The following is a 21,351-nucleotide window of genomic DNA, read 5'->3' as shown; positions in this document are numbered from 1 at the left end:
TGCATGGTTTATCTTTCGTTATTGGAAAATGAAGCGATCGCCGTATTTCGATAGATTGTATTTCAAAGTTTTTGTTTGAATGATGCCTATTTTGTGCCTGAAAAATGGGCAGATTATTTTATCCGATCCATAAATTTTCAAAGTAAAGACACGGCTCGGTTAATCAAATGTTTACAAATACCCAGTTTCATTGAAGCATTTGTTTTTTTCCGCAAACAAAGATTGTTCATCAAGAAATAGCGGCAAAATTTTAGGAACAGTACTGTTGACATCAGATGTTTTCTTGGGATGAGATAGTTGAATACTTGTTCCAAACACCGTAGACTTTATGCTCCAGAGAGAATGGCTTCGTCCGTGCTAAACTCAAAAAATAAAAATGATCGGAGGAATTATGACAAATACATGAAAATTCAATTAAATAATATTCTAGGGAACCGAAATGTTTCAAAATTTTAGTTTTATCATTAAATAGTTTACCATGGAAATCTTTGGTTATCTCCTTATGTATGGTTCTGGAGATAGGTTTATTGACAATTCTACTGCAGTTTCTCCTTAAACTTTCCTCTCTGTAAGATGTCATAGAAAAACTGATGTTTGCATTTCACGAAAAAGTAATTTTTCCGTCTAAAATGAGCAGCGTAATGCGTTCTCTATACTGTGTGGTCATTTTAGCCACGATACCATTACCTTATTGTTTCATTAAATTTGATAATGCATAAAGATTTATGCGTAATAAATTTAACATTACTTGCTTTGAAATCTTCGGTTCCATATCATCCTGAGCCTACCCAATCATAGGAGTAGCAGATTCCTGATAACCAAGGTTACCAGATTCTCCACAAATCTCCACAAGACATTGCTCAATTTACTACCATTTACAATTATTATAACAGAAGAGTAAAAATTAAGATTTTCTTATTTTTTAGTAAAATTTTACACTATTATTGATTTTACTTTTAAAATCACGAACAAAATTACGTATTCGAAGGCTTCCTAAGGATAATGATGAACTCTGGCAACTGCCGGCAGGATTCCCTTTATCGATCGTCATACTCTAATCAAAACGTTGCGTCGAGACCAAAAATGGAATTTTGCTAGCACGCGTGGAATGAGAAGGTAATCTTGATGACACGTTACTTTCAACTCCACCACTCAGGACGACGGGTCATTTCGTGGAGGAAAACTTTTGAGGACCTCACTGGGAAAAGAGAAAATTTAGAAATAAATTCTAGTGCGCAGGCTAAGATATGTTGAACTTTGGTTTCCGCTTAGAGGTATTATGTTGCAAATGTGAATAATTTTGCTGATAATAAACAGAATATATGGTAGCCTGGCAATTTTGACCTACTCTTTCTGCTGAAATATTCATTTTTACCCACCTCCAGTTTTTCAACCCAACTTTCCTAAACTTATAATTTGAACAGAATTGGTAATGACCTGAATTAATACGATATTTTCCTGTGATTTCATGAGGTTATATAGGTTGCTAGAGCTGGCATTTGGCATGGTGAGTGCAGAGGCTGAGGCAGGTAAATGAGTGCGGTTAGCGGTTGTGGTGGGGCCAACGGTCCTTCCTTGTTCGGAGCTTCGGACGTCACACCTCCGCTGGTTTATTGCCTTCGCAATTGCCCGGCGCAATATATGTTCTCGCAATACTCATGGCATAGTCCTTACATTACAAAACATTGTAATCGAGCCACAGAGGTGCAAAAAAAAGTATTTTAGGAAGCGATCTTGAAGATCGTAATTGGAATACTCTGCATTTATGTAAAAAAATATTGTATCTTTTCTAACGAAATAACAATCTTGTTTATAGCTCAGTACTGAGATTATATCATAAATTGAGCGAAGATACCAATGATACATAACCTTATTGAATTTGATATATATTTATTGCTTGTTTAAAATGCGATGCGCGGACACCGATATACTCCGTTAATACATGCATATCCTATGATGAGTTGAATTTTTTATTTTACGAATATATTGTTTCAAATAGCGGCCACAGGATATAATTGGCCCATATGCATCCCCACAGTTGAGCTGTGGTCGGGCCGTATCCGGGCAACCATACATAGCGAGCGTGAGAAGACTTACTGAGAACATGCTACTTTCTTCCATGCTGAAAGACTTTCGTAGCAACTAATTTAATTAAAAAACAATATTGCTTGCACGCTTCCGCTTGTGAATAAATACAATAAAGTTACTTTATAACTAAAATTTCGAGTTGAAAGTGCTACTCCCTGCTTATTTCATAACTGCAATAATATTTGACATTAAAGAATCGATATCTAAACATGAAATTACTTCTATTTTTTGCGTTGTCCTGCGAAATCATATGATGAGGTCTATAAATTGTTATGCTATCAATCCTTTGTTCCTTGGAAAATATTGCGATAATTTCGTGTTGCCTTTTTGAATAGTTATCGCTCGTTCTTTACATATATGACATGCCAAAGACCATGCATGCAAGGAGCATATATATATTAAATAATTTGAATAATTTTGTTCCTTTCGCATTAGCATAATCCAATCACATTTGTCAAATACTATTATTGCTGCTCAAAGTAAGAGAAGAACCGATTGAGATTATTTCCTGAGCGCAAACTAGGCATCTTAAACGCAATAAAATAATTATTCGTGGTACTTTTATTGCGGCAATATAACCACCGCAATTTGTTTTAAATATAAAGATATTGATATCGATATGTAATGCCTCAAATTAAAAATGAATACATTTTTTTCTAAATTTCATTCACTCGACATGAGTAAGTTTCCGAAACCTCGATATAATATTTTACCTTTAAATGAATATGTTGTGACTTGTGATTCAGCTACATCATATTAACAGTAAGTTCCACTTCCATGTACCGAAGTGACATAGAATGATTTACAGTCATTATTATCCGGTAAATTTTAACTTCAAATGAATATGTTGTGACTTGTGATTCAACTACATCATATTTACAGTAAGTTCCACTTCATATACCGCAGTGACATAGAATAATTTACAGTCATTAATATGCGGTAAATAATTCTCCACTAAGGCAGAGTAAGGACATTTTTCAAAGCAACACCCGCACAGCGGCCATGGCTGCACACGGGATTAGCTCCAGCTCTAAGAAATCGTTGTATTGATCAGGTTTAGTGTGACTGAGTTCTATCAATCATATTTGACCCAACATTTACTATTCCTGAACTTGCTCGTCTCTCATGAAGTTCTCTAGTCCAACATTGTGATGAGAAGGCTACTGGCTGATGGATGTCCCATTAATAAACTTCCTGGAATTTCTGGTACAGTTAAATTGTCGTCAATGGCGAAAATTGCGTGATTAGTGCCCTGTGCGCTGCATGCATAAGCAAGAAGAGGTAAAAAAAATAATTTATTTGTTTAATAAAAATAAATTCTAAGAAATTCATGGAACTGGTGCGTCTTTCAAAACTTACCTTCATAAATTAACAATATTCACAAGATATTTTTTTATTTCGCTTTTGAAAAGGAATTAACGGAAATGAAAACGTCGGTAGCCTATTAATGACTTAATATTTTATTTCTGCGCAATTTTGTTAGCTGAAAAAAATGTACGATTGTTACATGGGATGGCAATTATAATTTTAAATTGAACCACTCGAAGCTGGGATATTGTGTGCCACAAAATTATTCATACAACGTTTGTTAGTAAATTTTGATATATGTTTTTTTTTAATTAGTTGAAGGATAACAATTATAGCCAAATTTACAACGAATCAAAACGGAACGAAATAAAAGAAGATTTTACATGCTATTGGTTAAATAATCATCCAATTTTACTGGACTAACCTGCATTTAGTTTTAGCTATTATTAGTGAATATTTTCATAGAATACGATCATGCAAACTTTTTCACTCATAGAATTATATCTATAAAATCTCAGAAAATGTCAAGATCAACGAAAATAGTATCATTGAAGTTCAAATATTATCATTTAGTTCTTCAGGTGTCAGTAAGTATTACAAAGAAATCAGCTGTAATAAAATTCACCACAGCGATTCATGTTCCACATTCGCCTAGAATTTACGACAGACAATTATTGGCGGCGACGGCGGCTCTCGTGGCAAGATCGAAGTAGCAGCAGTGTTCCCTAGGAACAGCAGGCAGTTCGCCTAGAATTTACGACAGTCAATTATTGGCAGCGACGGCGGCTCTCGAGGCAAGATCGAAGTAGCAGCAGTGTTCCCTAGGAACAGCAGGCAGGCGGTGTTCTGTGTTGGGTAAAAGAGAATTGAGAGAGAGATTGAGTGAGAGAGATTGAGTGAGAGAGATTGAGTGAGAGAATGAGATTGAGTGAGTGAGAGTGAGTGAGAGAGAGAGTGTGTCGAAGTAGCAGCAGTGATCGCTACGAACAGCAGGCAGTCGGTGTTCTGTGTTGGGTAAAAGAGAATTGAGAGAGAGATTGAGTGAGAGAGATTGAGTGAGAGAGATTGAGTGAGAGAGATTGAGTGAGAGAATGAGATTGAGTGAGTGAGAGAGAGAGTGTGTCGAAGTAGCAGCAGTGATCGCTACGAACAGTAGGCAGTCGGTGTTCTGTGTTTGGTAAAAGAGAATTGAGAGAGAGATTGAGTGAGAGAGTGTCAGAGAGAGAGAGAGGGAGTGTGTGTCGAAGTAGCAGCAGTGTTCCCTAGGAACAGCAGGCAGTCAGTGTTCTGTGTTTGGTAAAAGAGAATTGAGAGAGAAATTGAGTGAGAGAGAGTGAGTGAGTGAGAGTGAGTGAGAGAAAGAGTGTGTGTCGAAGTAGCAGCAGTGTTCCCTAGGAACAGTAGCCAGTCGGTGTTCTGTGTTTGGTAAAAGAGAATTGAGAGAGAAATTGAGAGAGAGAGATTGAGTGAGACCGAGAGAGAGACAGGGAGAGAGAGAGAGAAGAGAGAGAGAGAGAGAGAGTGGCGGCGAAAAAGAGACAAGGAGGCATTTGCTAGTGAGGCAGGAGGCCGTAGTTCAGTCTCCTCCTCCGCAGCTTGAGCAGCTCAGGCTGCAACGCAGGGCTGATGGCATACCGACCGTGGCGCCAGACAAGGGACATCGGAACTCGACTCAAGCGGTTGTTCAAGTCATTAACGTTTATTTTAAATGTTTTATTCAGCTTAAAGCTGATTCTTGGATAATATGAAGTGATCCTACAATTTTGAATTATTCCTCTTCGTGACGGATTCTTGCACTCAAAATAAAGTACAATTTGGGATCTTCTGGCTACTTGGATACTATACCTCATCTCCTAGGATGTCTCCTTTTGCTTGCCGAAGTGAAATACGTATGAAGTTGGAATTCATGAGTATCTCTTAAAAACAGTGAGTTTCATTTTATAAGGAATAATATATCTAGAAATTTTCAGCTGGTCAAAACGAATCAGCTCACAGTTTGAATTTATTTAGTATGTAAACGATTTCATGTCAGTGCTTGTGCTGCAAACAAAACAACAACATCTAAACCAATGGGCATTTGAAGACTAATGCTTACCCGACCGATTTACATAGTTTTAAGCATTGATTAGACTCAAGTACTGAGATAATTAAGATATAAATATCAGCTATATGAACAACATTATGTTAAATATTATAACGTTTTTTCTGTGACGACATCGTCTCCAAGGTAATAATAAAGTTAATATAAACAGAAGCCCTCATTCAAAAAGCAAGAACTGCAAGATAAATATTTAGAAATAGCATGTATGATAAATTTGACTACCTGAGTAAGTTTCAATCAACCATTAGTATGTTAGTGAGTTAGTCAATTCATTTGCCTCATAAATGCTTCTCAATTCATTCTACTAATCATAATCTAGTTATGTATCATGAATGTCTGTTGTAATTTGTAGTTCAAGTGTGAATCAATCATTTCTTAACTGTTGGATTGTGTGCGAGTGTCTGTCACCACAACAAATGAATAATTATTTATGGTTTTGACCTTCCTCAGCCTGCTAACTTATAAAGAAACATTTCAGTGGCTAACCAGTCTAATTTCAAATCACTATGTTGTAACTTAAGCTATGAAACTTGTACATACCTGCCTGCAATGTCAATTTAATTTATCTTGAAACACTATTTGTTGAGACACAATATTGCATAAATGATTATGACAAAGTTATTACAACTGTTAATTGATATGGATGAGAATAGATTGCCCCTTTGAAACAGAACAATAATTAAGCAATGATAAATCACTAGGAACTAGCTATCAGTTTTAATCTTGTTTTGAATGAAGACAATGTTTATCCCAACTTTACTAATAACTCAGTTTGCAAGCAAATGCAAGTTTTAAAGTAATACGGCCAATTTCCTCTTTTAATGATTGACCAAAGCACTAGTAAAGAATTCAGACTTTTATGACATGAAATTCATGTGACTGATTCTAAACCGTGTTAATGGCTGAAAAATTACTTCGTCAGTCACCTTATGCTTATTATTACATTAGATAATATTAGCTTATTATCGTCAGTCATCTCATGATTATTATTAGAATTGCTTCTTAACATTTATTCCGTCTGGTAGAAGTATAAATCGAATATATTTGTTCACATTTTTGCCTTAAGTCCAATAAACCCATAATCAAGCTTTCTCATAGTGTTAGATTCTTTGCCTATTTATGGATCATGCAAAATAAAATGCTACAGTAAAAGAGGTAAAAATCAAACTTTCAACAAATATAGTCAAAATGGGCTACAAAAAATCATTTTATTTTTTCGCGCCGAACGCACCGCGGAAAACAGCCTACTCACTTTCACTTTTAAATTTTGAATTCGCCTGCGCGAAACGTTGCGGCGTTCGTTGGTGAGACTCGACGGCGGCGGCTGAGTTTACACTGGTAAAAATGCGAAAAAAGGCTCATCTTGTTGACGTTGAAAAATTATTCAAATTTTGAGATGAATCCAGAATTTCTACAGGATTATAAAAATCCATCTGATATCATTACCTTAATTCTTCTAGTCAGGTTTACAATGTCTTTTTGAATTGTTTCACAGTGTGTTATCAAAGAAGTAGCATTAATGAGAAGGCAAATATTTGATGAATCTGATTATATTTATGCCATAGAACAATCCTGTTCCTGAACATTGCCCTCTCTAGCGCCTCTCTTTGCCCTCTCCAGCGCCTCTCTTTCTGTGGCTCCGCCCATTGCATCTATGACGACCCATCTTGTTTAGCACAAATCGACTCTCTTTTTCGGCCTAAAATTTATTTCTTCGAAATAATTCTTCAATGATCAGTTAATCATCGGCGTTCTCCCATATTTACGAACTCTGGTGTCCATTTGACCGATCATGCTCTTCGCTCCAATTCATAATCGACTAAAAATTTATGGATCTTGCTATATGATCTGTCTGTCACGCTATATGATCTGTATAGGATAGCTATATGATATGTATGATTTATTAATACTTTATTTTATTCCATGTAAAATTCGTGAATGAAAAATGCCTTTCATTAATAATTTAGCTCAAAATGTAGCTGGAGCTAAAGAAGCGTTTTAGAATTCGTTATATTGTTCTCTTCGAAATAATGCTAACAGTTTAAGAACTTTGCTGCATTCTGACTACCAACCTTAAGAAAATGTGCATGTTTCCATTTCATGAACTTCAAGAAATGCGGATTTATTTCAGGAGGGCTCCGTTAAATTCCATATTTCTCTCTATCAAAACATGCCCAAGAATTGGGCAGTAAGGCAGCATATATTTCAACGCTCAATATTGAATTGAACGACGCCATTTGACCATTCAAGTCCAATTAAATGAAACGGCATATCATCATTGAAGCGCTTTCGAAAATGAGTAAGCGTGTGTAATAAAGTAAATATACCATTTGATTCCTCTAACAAAATTTAGAGTCGCCCCAGCTACTGGTAATCCAAATCATAAGCTGACGCGTCCGTAAATTTTCACTGGGTCAGCAGATGAATCTTTTTCTTCATTATAATTTAATTTTATGGATGCGATATTTAGCAGAACAAACATTTTATCTGATTGGTCCTGCAACTTTTTGATATCAACAAAAACGGCACGACTAAAATAGAACACTCCAGAATGAAATTTGTTGACAATCATTCGCTGACTTGAAACTTTTGTTTCGCTGACTTGAAACTTAGCGTATCGCAGAACTTTTCTTATAGAGGCTTGGCTTCTATATAATAAGTAGCCCCCAAAAAATTCTTTGTGATGCCTAACAGGGCTACCTAAATTTAACTTAGAGTAAAACGAGTTTTTGTCGCTAATCTGAATAGTGAACACCAGCTTGCCTGTTAGCACAGTAATCGTGCTCTCTAATCTTGCGAATTCGTTTAAATAAATAAGCCTATGCAAGGTTATATAGGTCAATCGAAATTACCCTGGCTTATCATGAGTTAATAGCTTTGATACCAGGACATAGTAGATTGCCGTATAATACCAGCTGCTGATCAAGATGCAGGCCAAGTTTGGCACTTGCTGCGTTTCTACCAATTCAAATTCAGGTTCAAACAGGATAACACCAAGGTTAAACCACCAGCACGGCAATGCCATGGCGCCATCTTGACAAGTCAAGCTGGTCTGTGATAAATTCAAGCGAAAAAACTGGACTTCGCTTTGTGTGCCTCGTGAATTTATGCTTCAAGCCACATGTAGCTAAATGATGTACGCAAAAATTTTGATGGGTAATGCCGATGATGTGAACTGATGCGTATTAAAGTCACTTCTTAAGGAATTTCACATGCATTGTAGATTTTTTATGTACAACATTGATAATGTTGCGAACACCAGTTTTATGAATTTTAGTGCTTAATAAATTATTATTCATGAGTTGAATTAGATCGTCAGTTCTTATAATTAATACATCATAGGTATTTGCAGTAATTATCAGCACCATGCCATCGATTTCTAATTAAAATCACATTAATTTTACTAGCGCTACAAATTAAAATGTCACTCGATAAACCAACGCGTCAAATCAAACCACGATATCATTGTGCATCACCAGTAGTTTATCTCGCCTAGGTGCGAGCGAGGGCCGTCGCGACATTTCTGCGAACGTTTAGTGCAACAAGCTCAGATTTATTGACTGCCGACCCAGTAGCGTGAAGCGGGTGCCAACTACTGCTTAAAATTATAAAGATTGTCTCGCTGAAATGTTTTTTTTTTATTCTGCCTCAACATCCTAAGTAAACATCTCATTTCCTTGGATGACTTCTGATAAAAAAATTCTCATTTGTTTCATTTTTAGGACCATAATTTGAAAGTAAAGGCACAAAGTAAATAAAGAATATGTTCCTAACTCATGAACTGAAGCAAGAATTTGCTCAGCCTAATACACCTTAGCTCAATACCACTTTTTCGTAACAACTTACTTGGCTTTATAATGTAATATTTATATTTCCAATTTGAGATTAAAATGCAATAAATAATTTGGTAAAATTTCACTGATATAAACGGATGGTGGATCTGGTACCGCTCATGCCGAAATAACGTAATCATAACTTTAATATGTGTATCATATTTATGGGGCATCAGTACAATTATTAAATACGAATGTAATAAATATTTTCAAATGTTATAGCAGCTCCAATAAAGCAACTAAACCATATCGTAGATTATTATACACTAGAGCAGTCATAAAGTTCATTTGATACGCGTACCCCCAATAATATTCAGGATTTGGTGCCATCCAAGAAGTCTCCCCAAGGCCTCGATAAAGTTCAAGCTAGCCTAACGAAGACTATGCTGTATAATAATCACCCTAGATAAAATAATAGCTAATTATTTTATTTCTTCTAATTATTTAGCGAAGTTGCTGCAACAAACAAAGATATTTTAGAACAATTCGTGGATATTTTTTCTCTTCGATGACTCTCAGATCAATAGTATGCTTATAATCTTTGATATTGAGACCTTCCAGGATTCATTCATTGAGATATTTCATTTACAGAGCTTTAGCGATTTCATAAGATGATTGAATTAAGAATTTTGATTGAGTTAAAGATTGTCATCGAAGACTTTGAATAAACTTAGCCGAGTTAGCGTGGGATAAAATTAACAGGATAAAATTTCACTCCTTCAATTGTTTTGGGACAATTTTTTAATTTTTGTCGCGGCGACTATAAAAATGACTAAACTATCATTTTTTAATATTTTCTAAATCTATCACTTACTCCTTGTGCCGTTTCAGCTTTTACCAACACAAGCCTCATTAGAATGAACCTCGGACACAAAAATATTCCAATAAACAGCGCCTTAGAGCCTATAATGCCCGCTAAGCCAGCAAAATATTGTGTGCTTTTTATTCAATTATTCAGAGCATATTTCTATGAAATAGAATTTCATTTATATATTTTTCCAATTTTTAATTGCAATTTATATAATAAGCTACAATTTCCATAAATTTGTTTAATTAAACATTATCGAGCTAAATATTCATGAATATATTGTTTTCAGCACCAAGCATTGACATTTCAGATGCATGGGTAGCCCAGCTATTCATGACCAATAGCCAAAGTAGAGCATCATCTATGTAAAAAAGTATAATAAATATAACTAAGAGGAAGATCGGGCATGAAGGCAGGCAGTTGCTATAGTGTTTGACACTAAAAAGTTATCCAACAACTCTCCGCAGTTTATTGGAGCAACAGCGAGGAACAGGTCAACGTCTCATGATATTTATACAATTTAAAATGCGCTGCTCGTGGGCTTGTGAATTTTTGGAACGGATAATTTTGTGGCCATCTGCATGAAAACAATTTTATTTTCCGCGTTTATAATCTTTCTTAATTATTTCAATTTGGAAGGGTTGATCGGGTGGTGGATAAAAGTATGTTCGTGAAATATTATCGGATTTATTCACGTGCGCTATTGACAAAAAATTATCCTGACCTCATCCGATTTGACATGAAATTTGGTTATTGACCAATTTTTATTGCGTATCACAGGCATTGAGATAATGAAATTGCGTCAGACTCAACAAAATGCTGAAGTTGCCCTTCATTCATTCACTTGCATTGCGTCGCAGTTCATCTAAGTACCTCAAGGTAATCGGGTCTGAGTTGATCTCAAGTGCGTTTAATGTCGTAGTTTGACGAAGCCAATTGAGTGCGTCACTCTTCACATAATATCAAAAGCGCAAACAGTTAGGATTTAGCGCCTGTGCCGAAGTTCTTTAGATATAGAGCGGTGTTTGTTTCTGCTATTTGAGCGGGGCACCACAGTCGCGTTCAAATTTCCGGTGCGTTGTAAATCCATCAAATAAATTAATTTCATTGTTATATCCTCTTATCTGACTTCCGCATATGAAGCGAGGAATATGTGCAGCAATAAACAAGCACGAGATCCTTTCTTCACTAAACTTTAACCTGAGATACATTTGAACATTAGTGATAAAGGATGAATGAGAATCTTTTTTACTGTCGTTCATCTGATAACCACATTACAGTATTGAGAATAAACACTTAAATTGTATTTTCATTTGACGCTATCGAGTACGCTGCGGTGAATACTCGACGAGCATTCAGAAAGTTTTATGTTGATTAATATTGTGCTTGGGATATATTAAAGTGCAGACAACATATACCAGGAATTTATTATTTTGAATTAAAGAATTATTCTCTTGTACTCTTTGTAGTGTTGAAGATTTTATGATATATTGAGTTAATTACGACTTTAATTTTAATTAAATTGTTCATGTGACACAATTTAGTCCAGGTTTAGGCTGGGAAAGACCCAAGAAATAGGCAATGTAAATTTGTTTTCTCACATAGATTTTAATTTTAAATCTACGCAACAAAATGTGATAAATTATAAGTGTTCATAACGCGTAACATGACAAGATAGGTTCAGGGTGTCAAATCATATATATCCGGTAACATAATAAATGTTGATACATTGTGTCACGCCTGAATTTATCATGTCATATTGTATTTAGTATCTATACATATATTTCTATTGTATTCTATGATTAGTATCGTCAGATGTATCAACCGGACTCTAAAGTGATAGATTCTTGAGCAGGTTTTGGTCGCCACAAAGCGAAGCAAGCAAAGAACGCCGGAGCTTCTAAGGCACCGGGGAGCCGAGCTTGCATCGAGTGTAGGACAGCTAAGGCGGCAGTCTGTCCCTCCACCCCGACTGTATTTCCGCCCTCCTTCGCTGCGATCAATTTCGTCCCTGTTTAACTGCTTGCCAGCTCTCCCGAGATGCCGTTAGTCGCTAGGATAACTACTCCTTCTCCTTCACATATTCCTTAATTGACTCGAACGGAATAATTTAGTAATTTAAGGGTGATTTCTCTGATGGTCCTTGCTCGGGGGACTTGATTTGGGCTTTACTATGAACGCTTATTACGACATATTCAAATTTGCTTTAGTCCTTAATTGAGGATGAATGCATCGTCTATGTGTGCAGATTTTTCCATAAAAAATAGGCATGCAAATATTTCCTCACGTTTGTGTGAGAAATAGTGATGACAGTTTATCCATAATTTCACGTAACAGAAGCTTGGGCCCAGTGTCGAGAAGATGGTGAAAAAATCGATGCGTCCAAGTACGTGCCAAATGCCACCACGTCGCTATTTGGCGGCTCGGCGATTGCCATCAAGCACATATTGTCACCAGGCAGTGAACAATGCCGATTTTCAACGCAACTCCTGATTGTAAAAATCAACGGGTAATGAAGATGTCAAATTGATTTTACATGGAAAGATGGATAAAATTTAAGTTCGGGATGAGGTCAAGCGAGGCTTCCCGCGCCAACGCTTTGGCTGATAAATGAATGGAGTTGATAAATATTATCTAGGGAGGCATGTTATGCGATAATATACGGCGCCCGCATGGATGGTTCGGAAAAATACTACTCGGAAATAAATGTTAAAAGCAAAACATAAACCTCACAAAGGAATTCAGAAAATTGTGTTCATTAAATCTCCGTTGAATTGAAGCCATACAATAACGAATATATGATTATTTTCGTCATATCTTCGTATGTGACTTCTCCCTAACATAACTCGTCTTATATTAGTGAAAATTTAAAAATCATTACCGTCATCGATATTCATGAGTATCACTTAAAGTGTATCAATTGTGCCCACAGAAAGTGCGACCGAAACAATTGCATGCTCACTCGCTCAGTCAACGAACGTGAAGTCATTTGGCAAGCGCCGAGGTTTGCTAGCATTTAGTGCGTTAATTAAGAGACAACGCGTGTAGCCTGCTAATAGGTGCCCAGTGAGACGTTAAAATCACCCCGTGGCATTGACAGTTAATTGCCAAATCCTTCGCCAAAAAAAAGCAATTCTGTTATCTCAATAAAAAATGGTGCACGGAACTTACTGTCTAGAGTTGTATTCACATACTTTTTCTCTATTAAAATAAACACATTGCAATGAAATTTTATTAGTATCATAAATAAAATTTTTCATTCACAGGCTCATTATATGAAAATTGATCATGTACCTATTTTCCACCAATTTTATGTACCAATTATGTAAAAATTTATCAATTTTCCACCAATTGTCGAAATAAATATTTGACATAACCACTCAAAAAAATAGTTTTGACCGTCATGAACAAGTCAAAAATACGCTATATATTCACTCATGTATTTCACGTTATTTTACCGGGAAGAGATGACCTGTAAATACTTCTAGGTTTCAAGCTGAATAAAATGAATTTAATTGAGCTTAGATAGTTGCAAGAACAAGAAAACTTATTCTGAAATAATGTGCGGATTCTTTTTAGCGCATTTTCTCATTTATTGAAAAAATGTACTATAATTGTGCTCGCCATGTCCGTCTGTCTGCCTGTCTGTCTGTCCGTCCGTCTGTCCGTCCGTCCGTGACTTCAAGTTTTCGTCGACGAGAAAATACGCTCTCTGTCACTCACTGCAGTGAGTACTGAGTTATATTTTTTCTTATGAGTATTGATCACTTTGAACGGGTCAGGACCAGCATGACTTATCACTTTGACTTATCACTTATCACTTATTCGTTAAGACAGATGAATATCCTGCCATACATCTGCATCTCATGAGTTCAAGATGGTCTGGCCAGTATTGTTCGATCATTTTATTTAAGTTATTCAATTTTTTATTACATTTATATAACATTTATTATTTTTTAACTATTATTTTTATTTTTTATTATATTAATTCTTAAATTTTGTATTCATTTTTAAATATAAAGTTTTTAGTTGTCCTAAATACAATAAGTTCTTAATTTCATTATTCTTTCAATCACAAATTATTACTTACGTATGCAAAACAACGTCGATTTCATAGTCAGTTTCTCATAAATCAGGTTATTTTTCTTCCTATTTTTTCTGAAGGAAAGATTTGCATGGTACACTAGTATCAGGTCGCATTTAATATTTTCTGCAGATAAATATAATTAAGTTCTCAATGTCTGCCTGATGTTCAATAGAAAATATAAAAACTTGACGGGAATCTGCTTCTCAGCACATTTATAATGTGCTGAGCATTTATGCTCATTTATTCTCAGCATTTATGCTCATTTATAAATAAGCGACATTTTTCTGTGGCTATGCTCATTGTTGAACATTTTCAATTACCATTCTTTGAAAAGAAAGACCAATCAGCTTGCATTTTTTTCATGAATATTTTAGTCGCGGATATGCATGAAAAATGCGATTAAAGTAACTTATTTTTTACACCTTTTATTTAAATACATTTTTTATTTATTTGCAATCGTCTGATACGATTTACGTGTTTACCACCCTCCAGAATTTTCATTCTAACTCCTGTCTTCCAAGACTGTCATTTTTTTCCTTGTTGTAGTCGCTCAAATTCTAATGTTGAATTATATTTCAGGATGGCAGTGCCTCAGGGGCGGTGGTAGCGGCACTTCCATCTCGGCCGAACGAAGTAAATGGCATCTCAAGTGGTGACATCGAGCCACGAGTGGAAGCGAGTGCAGAAAACGAAGAACGATCGTCAATAGAAAACGTAGTCTCTTCAAATGAACGGATTTTTTCAACAACGTCTTCAAGTGACCCAAGGACAGAGTTTTGTTTTGGAACAACCGAGGGACGTGGATGCTATGACAATGAAAAAGAAGGAATTTCTGAAGGAAATATCGAACCGGGCGAGTCGATAAATGAACGAAGCAAAGGCGAAATTTGGCAAAGATCCAAGTCCAATCTTGAGTCACGAGCTGCTGGTGTTATGGAGAAAATTGAATTCGACAAAAGTGTCGATGAGGTATACCGAGAACTAATCAATGAACTGAGATTGAAATTGGCGCTAAATATCGATAGATCAGAACAAACTGAAGGGGCACAAGCCGAAGCTAGTGGAAGCGGCAGTTGATCTCATTGGTTGCTCTAAAATTTAATGGACCAGCGTGCCTTCACATTTAAGATATCATCTGGCACTTAAAATCCTTCGTAATTTGATGAAGGTGTCATCTCATTGAAAAGAAAATATGTTGAGAAAATTTTATTTACACTAGCCAAGAAATTTGCTATATGAAGGTTATTCACAGTTTTGACCAAATATGACAACAATAACTGCCTGTTCGAGACAATTGGAATCATATTGCTATCGATTCAATGAGTTACCCAAAACCACAAGAGCAGAAATATCTGTTGAACGAAACATGATACAATAGAGTATCTGACCGGCTGCTGTAAACTTGGAATTGTCATTCTTAAAACCGTCTCTTAGAATCAGAATTTAAATTTTACCCCATCGTCCTTGCGATACAACAGGATATCGTACAACAGGCCGAACTTCACTTACAAATTTAAAGCTTCCAAACAATGATTTGCATCAATTCCCCAGTTACTGAATAGGTTCATTCAACTAGATGGTTTTGCATTCATCGTCGTAAACTAATGCCTCTACTTCGTTTTAAATAATATCCATAGATTGATAATTCGAATGAACGGAATCAATAACTTAATTAAGTATCAGCCCCTTCTCTTCAAACAGACTTGCAAGTGAACAATTGCAGAATTTGGAGCATAAAACAAATTGCTTCATTCAGAAAATATTATTCAAGATGTTCAAAGTCATCTAGAAATTTCTTCGCAAGAACCTTCTCTTCAGAGAACTTTATCATGCTCTACATCTACCCTGTAGATCCGAATTTGTGGGACAAAAGTGAACAAATTCGGTTCTAGAGAGGTTCGTGTGGTGCATACAAATCCTTCGGCAGCGCTCATCTCGGCATTCAAGCACAAACCGAGAACTACATGACATCGTTTTTTATTATTAGAATATATTGCAGGATTCTTTGGCTTAATCTATTATTTGTAAGGCATTTCACTCCACGTTACGAATGAGCACACGAATTATAATAGGATTATATTGGCTAACTTTCTATGAGGATGTTATCAATTCTGAGCGAGTTCTTACGAGAAGGAACGATAGTGAAATTCATCTGATGTAGCCTTAAGATTATCAATATTATTTGGTTTTGTTTTAGATAGCCTTAGATAGCAATTTTTGGTATTTATTTATTTTCTAATTACAAAAAATTCATTCAATTTACATTAACAAGTGTAATAATATCTAATGTCAACTATTCATAAAGTGACAACGTTCATAATAGTTTAATTGTAAATAATTTCAATGTATTATAATACTACGTCGGTAAACGAAGATGTATTAAGTTATTCCAACCGGAATAAGAATATACATTCATTCAACAAATTTCACAATGTACGTTGAATAATGGCCGGAACATAACAAAAACTTGTTCTGTGACTGAATTATAACCTCCTTTCAAGGCAGAATATTTTCAATCAATTAGAATTATTCAATTTAATTTGCGCTTAATGTTTGGCTACAACCTGTATTTTAAAGAATTTAATGGGCAAGGAAGCATCTAAGAAATTTTTTCCTTATTATTTAGTGCTAGTCGCATACATGAATTTGTCTAACTGGACTATTAACTCGACACGGAACTCTGCAGCTAAGTAGCTTAGATTGTGAAAAAATTGCGACAATTATAAAGAAATTTCTTCGTTCAGTTGATGAGCAAGGTCAATTCATTTTGCAGGAAATTTTCTGACACAATAATAATACATAATTAGTGCTGCGAAACTGGAAATTTCTGTGCATGATTGTGGATTCCTATTAAATGCGTAGAAACGATTGTGACGAGCAGTCTAAACGCTCTAAATTTTATTATAATTTACCAAATCGAACGAAAGAATTCTCAGGGTTTGTGATGCTCTCGTAATATTTGGTCTGGACCTGATTTTAACTGCTTGTGCTTGACTGACCTTAGTTTCCTTAGTATTTCCTTAGTATTTGTTTGGGACATAGCAATCCCAGGCCACACCATCAAACGAATTTCGAAAAAATTCTTTTATACGAATAATAATAAAACTTGGACACATCTTTAGTAAATATAAGGATACCATAATTTTTTTATATTGCTGAAAATACTTGCACAAACACAAACAATTCCACTGTGCGTATTAAAGCGTTTCATAACACTGAGGGATCTAAAATCAATGTGAACCTCGTAGTAGTGGCAATTAGGTTATTTAAAAGAATCATACCTAATTCCACTGGCCAGTCCACACAAACGAGGGCTGGTAAATAAACTTTCTTGATGCACGAAATTGAAACTAGTATTCTAAACGATAGAAACAAAAAATATGGTACTAAACAATCATAAAAAATGAATTCACTCTTCTTATATATGAGTACACTTACACNAATATTCGACGTGACATCGATCGATATGATCATTCACATTCCCAAAACTCTAAATTCTCACACCTAACTTAATTAGAGAGTAGGTATGATGTTTCATTATCTTCCTCTACACTTGACGTGCTCGCTGCAAGTTTGAAACTAGAATAATAGCTCATTAAACAGCGGGAGATGACTAAACGCTTCCATACGTAAAAACTTCGTAGTTTGTCGTGCGTGAGGCTTTACGACTTACGATGCGAGTTAGCAACAATTACATCACAGCCACGAGTGTAGCCGAGATAGCATGAAATTGCGACTGCGGCCATTTATATATCACGTCAGAGAGGGCCGAGAACATCAGTGTTCGACGATCACACCACGACGAAAGACATGGATCTGAAAGTGGTACGTTCAGAGAATGTCAATAAAACATTATCATTTGAATATTTTTCTTTACTAATGCCAATAATGTTACAATTAATTTTTGAGAATCGCGATTCATTTTTAAATACCTATAATATGATGAAGTGCGGTTTAACATATGATAATCTGGAAACCTCCTAATGTTCAACAATTATTTATTTTCTTTGAAATAACGAACAGAGTATTTTTGCATTGAACCGAAATGACAGGATAGAATTATTCAAGTTATATAAACAAGCATTCAGACTACTAACATGAATGTTGAGTGAGTAAGCTAGAAGAAATCTCGAAATAGACAGATAAATGAGATAATGAAATAGGATAAGGTTAATACATAAATGAGATAATTAATAGACTTTAAATTATGGCCTATTATGGAACAAGGACAATTTAATTGAAATTTCGGATCACAATAAATATTGTTCGGAATTTAGTCACCAACAGAACTTACTGTATGTATTCCAACAGATGTATGAATCTTGAGGTTGGATTGAGACCTTAATTACATAAATCCAATTTAAGACAGTTTAATTTTAGGCCTTATATGTTCAAAAGTTCTAAATTGAGTGGATATGAACGACAGGCTTTATTGCTAGGCTGTTTAAATAATTCAATAGAGCACGGCAATATGCTATTAATATATAATAAGAAAAATGTTACAGTTCCTGCATGAGGGGCACTGAGAAAAAAGACGAACGTTAGTCATGAATAAAGAATGCATTAAATTATTAAATAATGCAGGCATTAGGTTCATTTTATTGATGCTCGAGAGCACATCAACATATGACCCGACCCAAGTCACGAACAACGTCATACATGAGGCATCAAAGCCTTATGTTTTTTGACTGGAATGTTTTAAGGTTAGAAATTTGAAGCCTTGCTACAATTTCATAATGCAGTAAATTATCCGCAAACGTAATTAACACTCACAATGTCGAGCAAGTTGGCAGACTAGATGACACGCGGTAGAGATCGTATAACATGATTTATTGTCCCCGTTGATTTTCGTTAATAAAGAGCACCTTCACATTCCGATTGCCCAGTCACTACTGCAATATTTTAGCGGCTCATTCTTCGTATTTAAGTAATATTATAAATTCACTGTGGTAGATATCGTTTAGCTGTATTTATAACCACCGTTTATTTTCATTAATAAAGAGCACCTTCACATTCCGATTATTGTCCATTCATAACCACAATATTTTGGCGGCTCGAACATCGTATTAAAGTATATTATAAATTCATTGTTTTCTCAGATATTATTCTTGCTGATGGTGGCCGTGATGGTCAGCTTAGCCGCCCCTGGGTTTGGCTATCATGGTAAAAGTCACCATCATATCGGCCATCATCACCACGGCCATCATCACGGCCATCATCACGGTCACCATCACGGTCACCATCATAAACATGGGCATCATCATAAACATGGGCATCACCACAAGCATGGTCATCACCATTCCCACCACCATAAACACTCGCATCATCACAAACATTCTCATCACCACAAACATGGTCACCATCACAAACACGGTCATCATCACGGCCATAAACACGGTCACCATCACAAACACGGTCACCACCACGGCCACAAACACGGTCATCACCACGGCCACAAACACGGTCACCACCACGGCCACCACCACGGACACCACGGTTTTCACGGCTATCACTAACAGTGAGTATTACAGTATCACTATAATTAAGACTCGATCGATATTTCGATTTGAAATTTTATTACATTAAACGCTGAGGCTAATACTTTAGGATTGACTGACAATCTCAGTCACGCTATGTTTACTGTTGGAATTTACTATGTTGAATTAAATTGGAATAAATGTGAACACACTTGTACCAGAAATATCAATCAATAATTCAGGAGTTTAATCCCAAGTATTCACCGATATGACGTATAAATCTGCTCGAATTAAATAATTAACAAGACTAGTTAACTTCTCTTTTTCCTTCGAAATTATGTTCACATTTGAAACACAGTATGACAGAAATATAAATATTCGAGCGCTAAGCTGATATGAAACATTTTATACAAGTTAGAATCAGTGAGCAAAGTAGGAAAAATATAATACGCTTTTTTATTTATTTGATAAATCCTTTTGCAGAATCCGGCCTGACGTGAACGCAGCCGATCACTGAACGAAGCGCCTAGAACGACGGCTCGCGAAACGAAGCCCTTACGATCTCCAATTTCTCTTGAGCTTCCATTATAAAATATATTTAATAATAAATTCTCGAAAATGCACTGTGCAAGAAATAAAAACTGATTGACATCAACCAAAGATTTTCACTTCCCACCCGTGTTGCATCATGGAACTGTATGGTTTTCTTTCGTAAAGAGCTGAGAAAAAGTAGCTGAAACTAGTAGAGTATATGAGTTTTTGTCTCAAATTTAAATGCAGCAAATCTATGTTCATGTTAGTGATCTTATGAAGTTTGTCCATCCGAGATTGTTAAGGACCTTAGTTTTGCTCCACTACGTAATTAGATGGCAGGCAAAGAATAAAATCCATATTATGCAGTTGTGCCAACACACTTCGTTAAACTATAGAAGCTCGCTATAAACTTTCCCAAGTTATTAGCATATTCAGCTGCATCGACTGGCACCTCAATATATTTGTTAAGCCAACAAAACTATTTGTCGACAGTGACTATACATGCATCGTTTCGAGCGGCTAGAACATCAGACCGCTGCCAAAGAACAGTTGGTCAAATAAACTTGCCGGCCATAGGACATCAGATGAGAAGAATATTAGCATTAAAACGCTCTTAAGTAGAATGATCAGTTATCATTCCGACCATGCAGATAACGTTGAATAAACTATATACCTAGATAATAGACGCTTATGATGCACATTTGTTTCGTAACGAAAAATTTAGAGGTTAACTTATCCCTGTAAAGTTCGAGACTGAGTGTGAATTTATGACGAAAATATGATAATATGAAATGGAATAAAAATATAAGTGCTACAATTGTGTCACAATTATAATTTAAGCATAAATTTATCCATATAATATAATATAATATTATATGTAGCATATAATAACTGTCTCATATAATATTCTCTTGCACTTAGCAATCACAAACTCGAATAAAGTAAAAAATTCAAATATTGTTAGAATAGTTGAACGATTGAAGAGAATTTAAGGTAAGCAAACATAAAATTAGAGTAGACAAGAGAAATAATAGAAAATAAAAGTATTGAACATATACAAGTCAAACCCAGAGAAAAAACTATTTAAATTAAAGAAAAATTATATAATTACTTAA

At 35.4% G+C, this 21,351-nt stretch overlaps 1 protein-coding gene and 1 long non-coding RNA gene across 2 annotated transcripts; both read left to right on the top strand.

The window, feature by feature from the left end:
* The first annotated feature begins 4,969 nt into the window (after positions 1–4,969).
* Positions 4,970–17,593, top strand: LOC108671907. The gene is made up of 2 exons (XR_001930856.2): positions 4,970–5,322; positions 14,805–17,593. It is a non-coding gene; the product is annotated as an uncharacterized LOC108671907 (long non-coding RNA).
* Positions 17,594–17,684: 91 nt separating this feature from the next.
* LOC108671906 (histidine-rich glycoprotein) lies at positions 17,685–20,335 on the top strand. Its single transcript, XM_018159503.2, has 3 exons — positions 17,685–18,050; positions 19,325–19,743; positions 20,186–20,335. The coding sequence occupies exons 1-2, from the start codon at positions 18,036–18,038 to the stop codon at positions 19,739–19,741; spliced, it is 432 nt and encodes a 143-aa protein (XP_018014992.2). The 5' UTR covers positions 17,685–18,035; the 3' UTR covers positions 19,742–19,743; positions 20,186–20,335.
* Positions 20,336–21,351: the final 1,016 nt, after the last annotated feature.

Source organism: Hyalella azteca, unplaced genomic scaffold, assembly GCF_000764305.2.
Source record: "Hyalella azteca isolate HAZT.00-mixed unplaced genomic scaffold, Hazt_2.0.2 contig8696, whole genome shotgun sequence".
Classification (NCBI taxonomy): Eukaryota; Metazoa; Arthropoda; class Malacostraca; order Amphipoda; family Hyalellidae; genus Hyalella; species Hyalella azteca.
The sequence above is the reverse complement of the archived record's forward strand: the minus strand, read 5'-3'. Positions and strand labels throughout refer to the sequence as shown.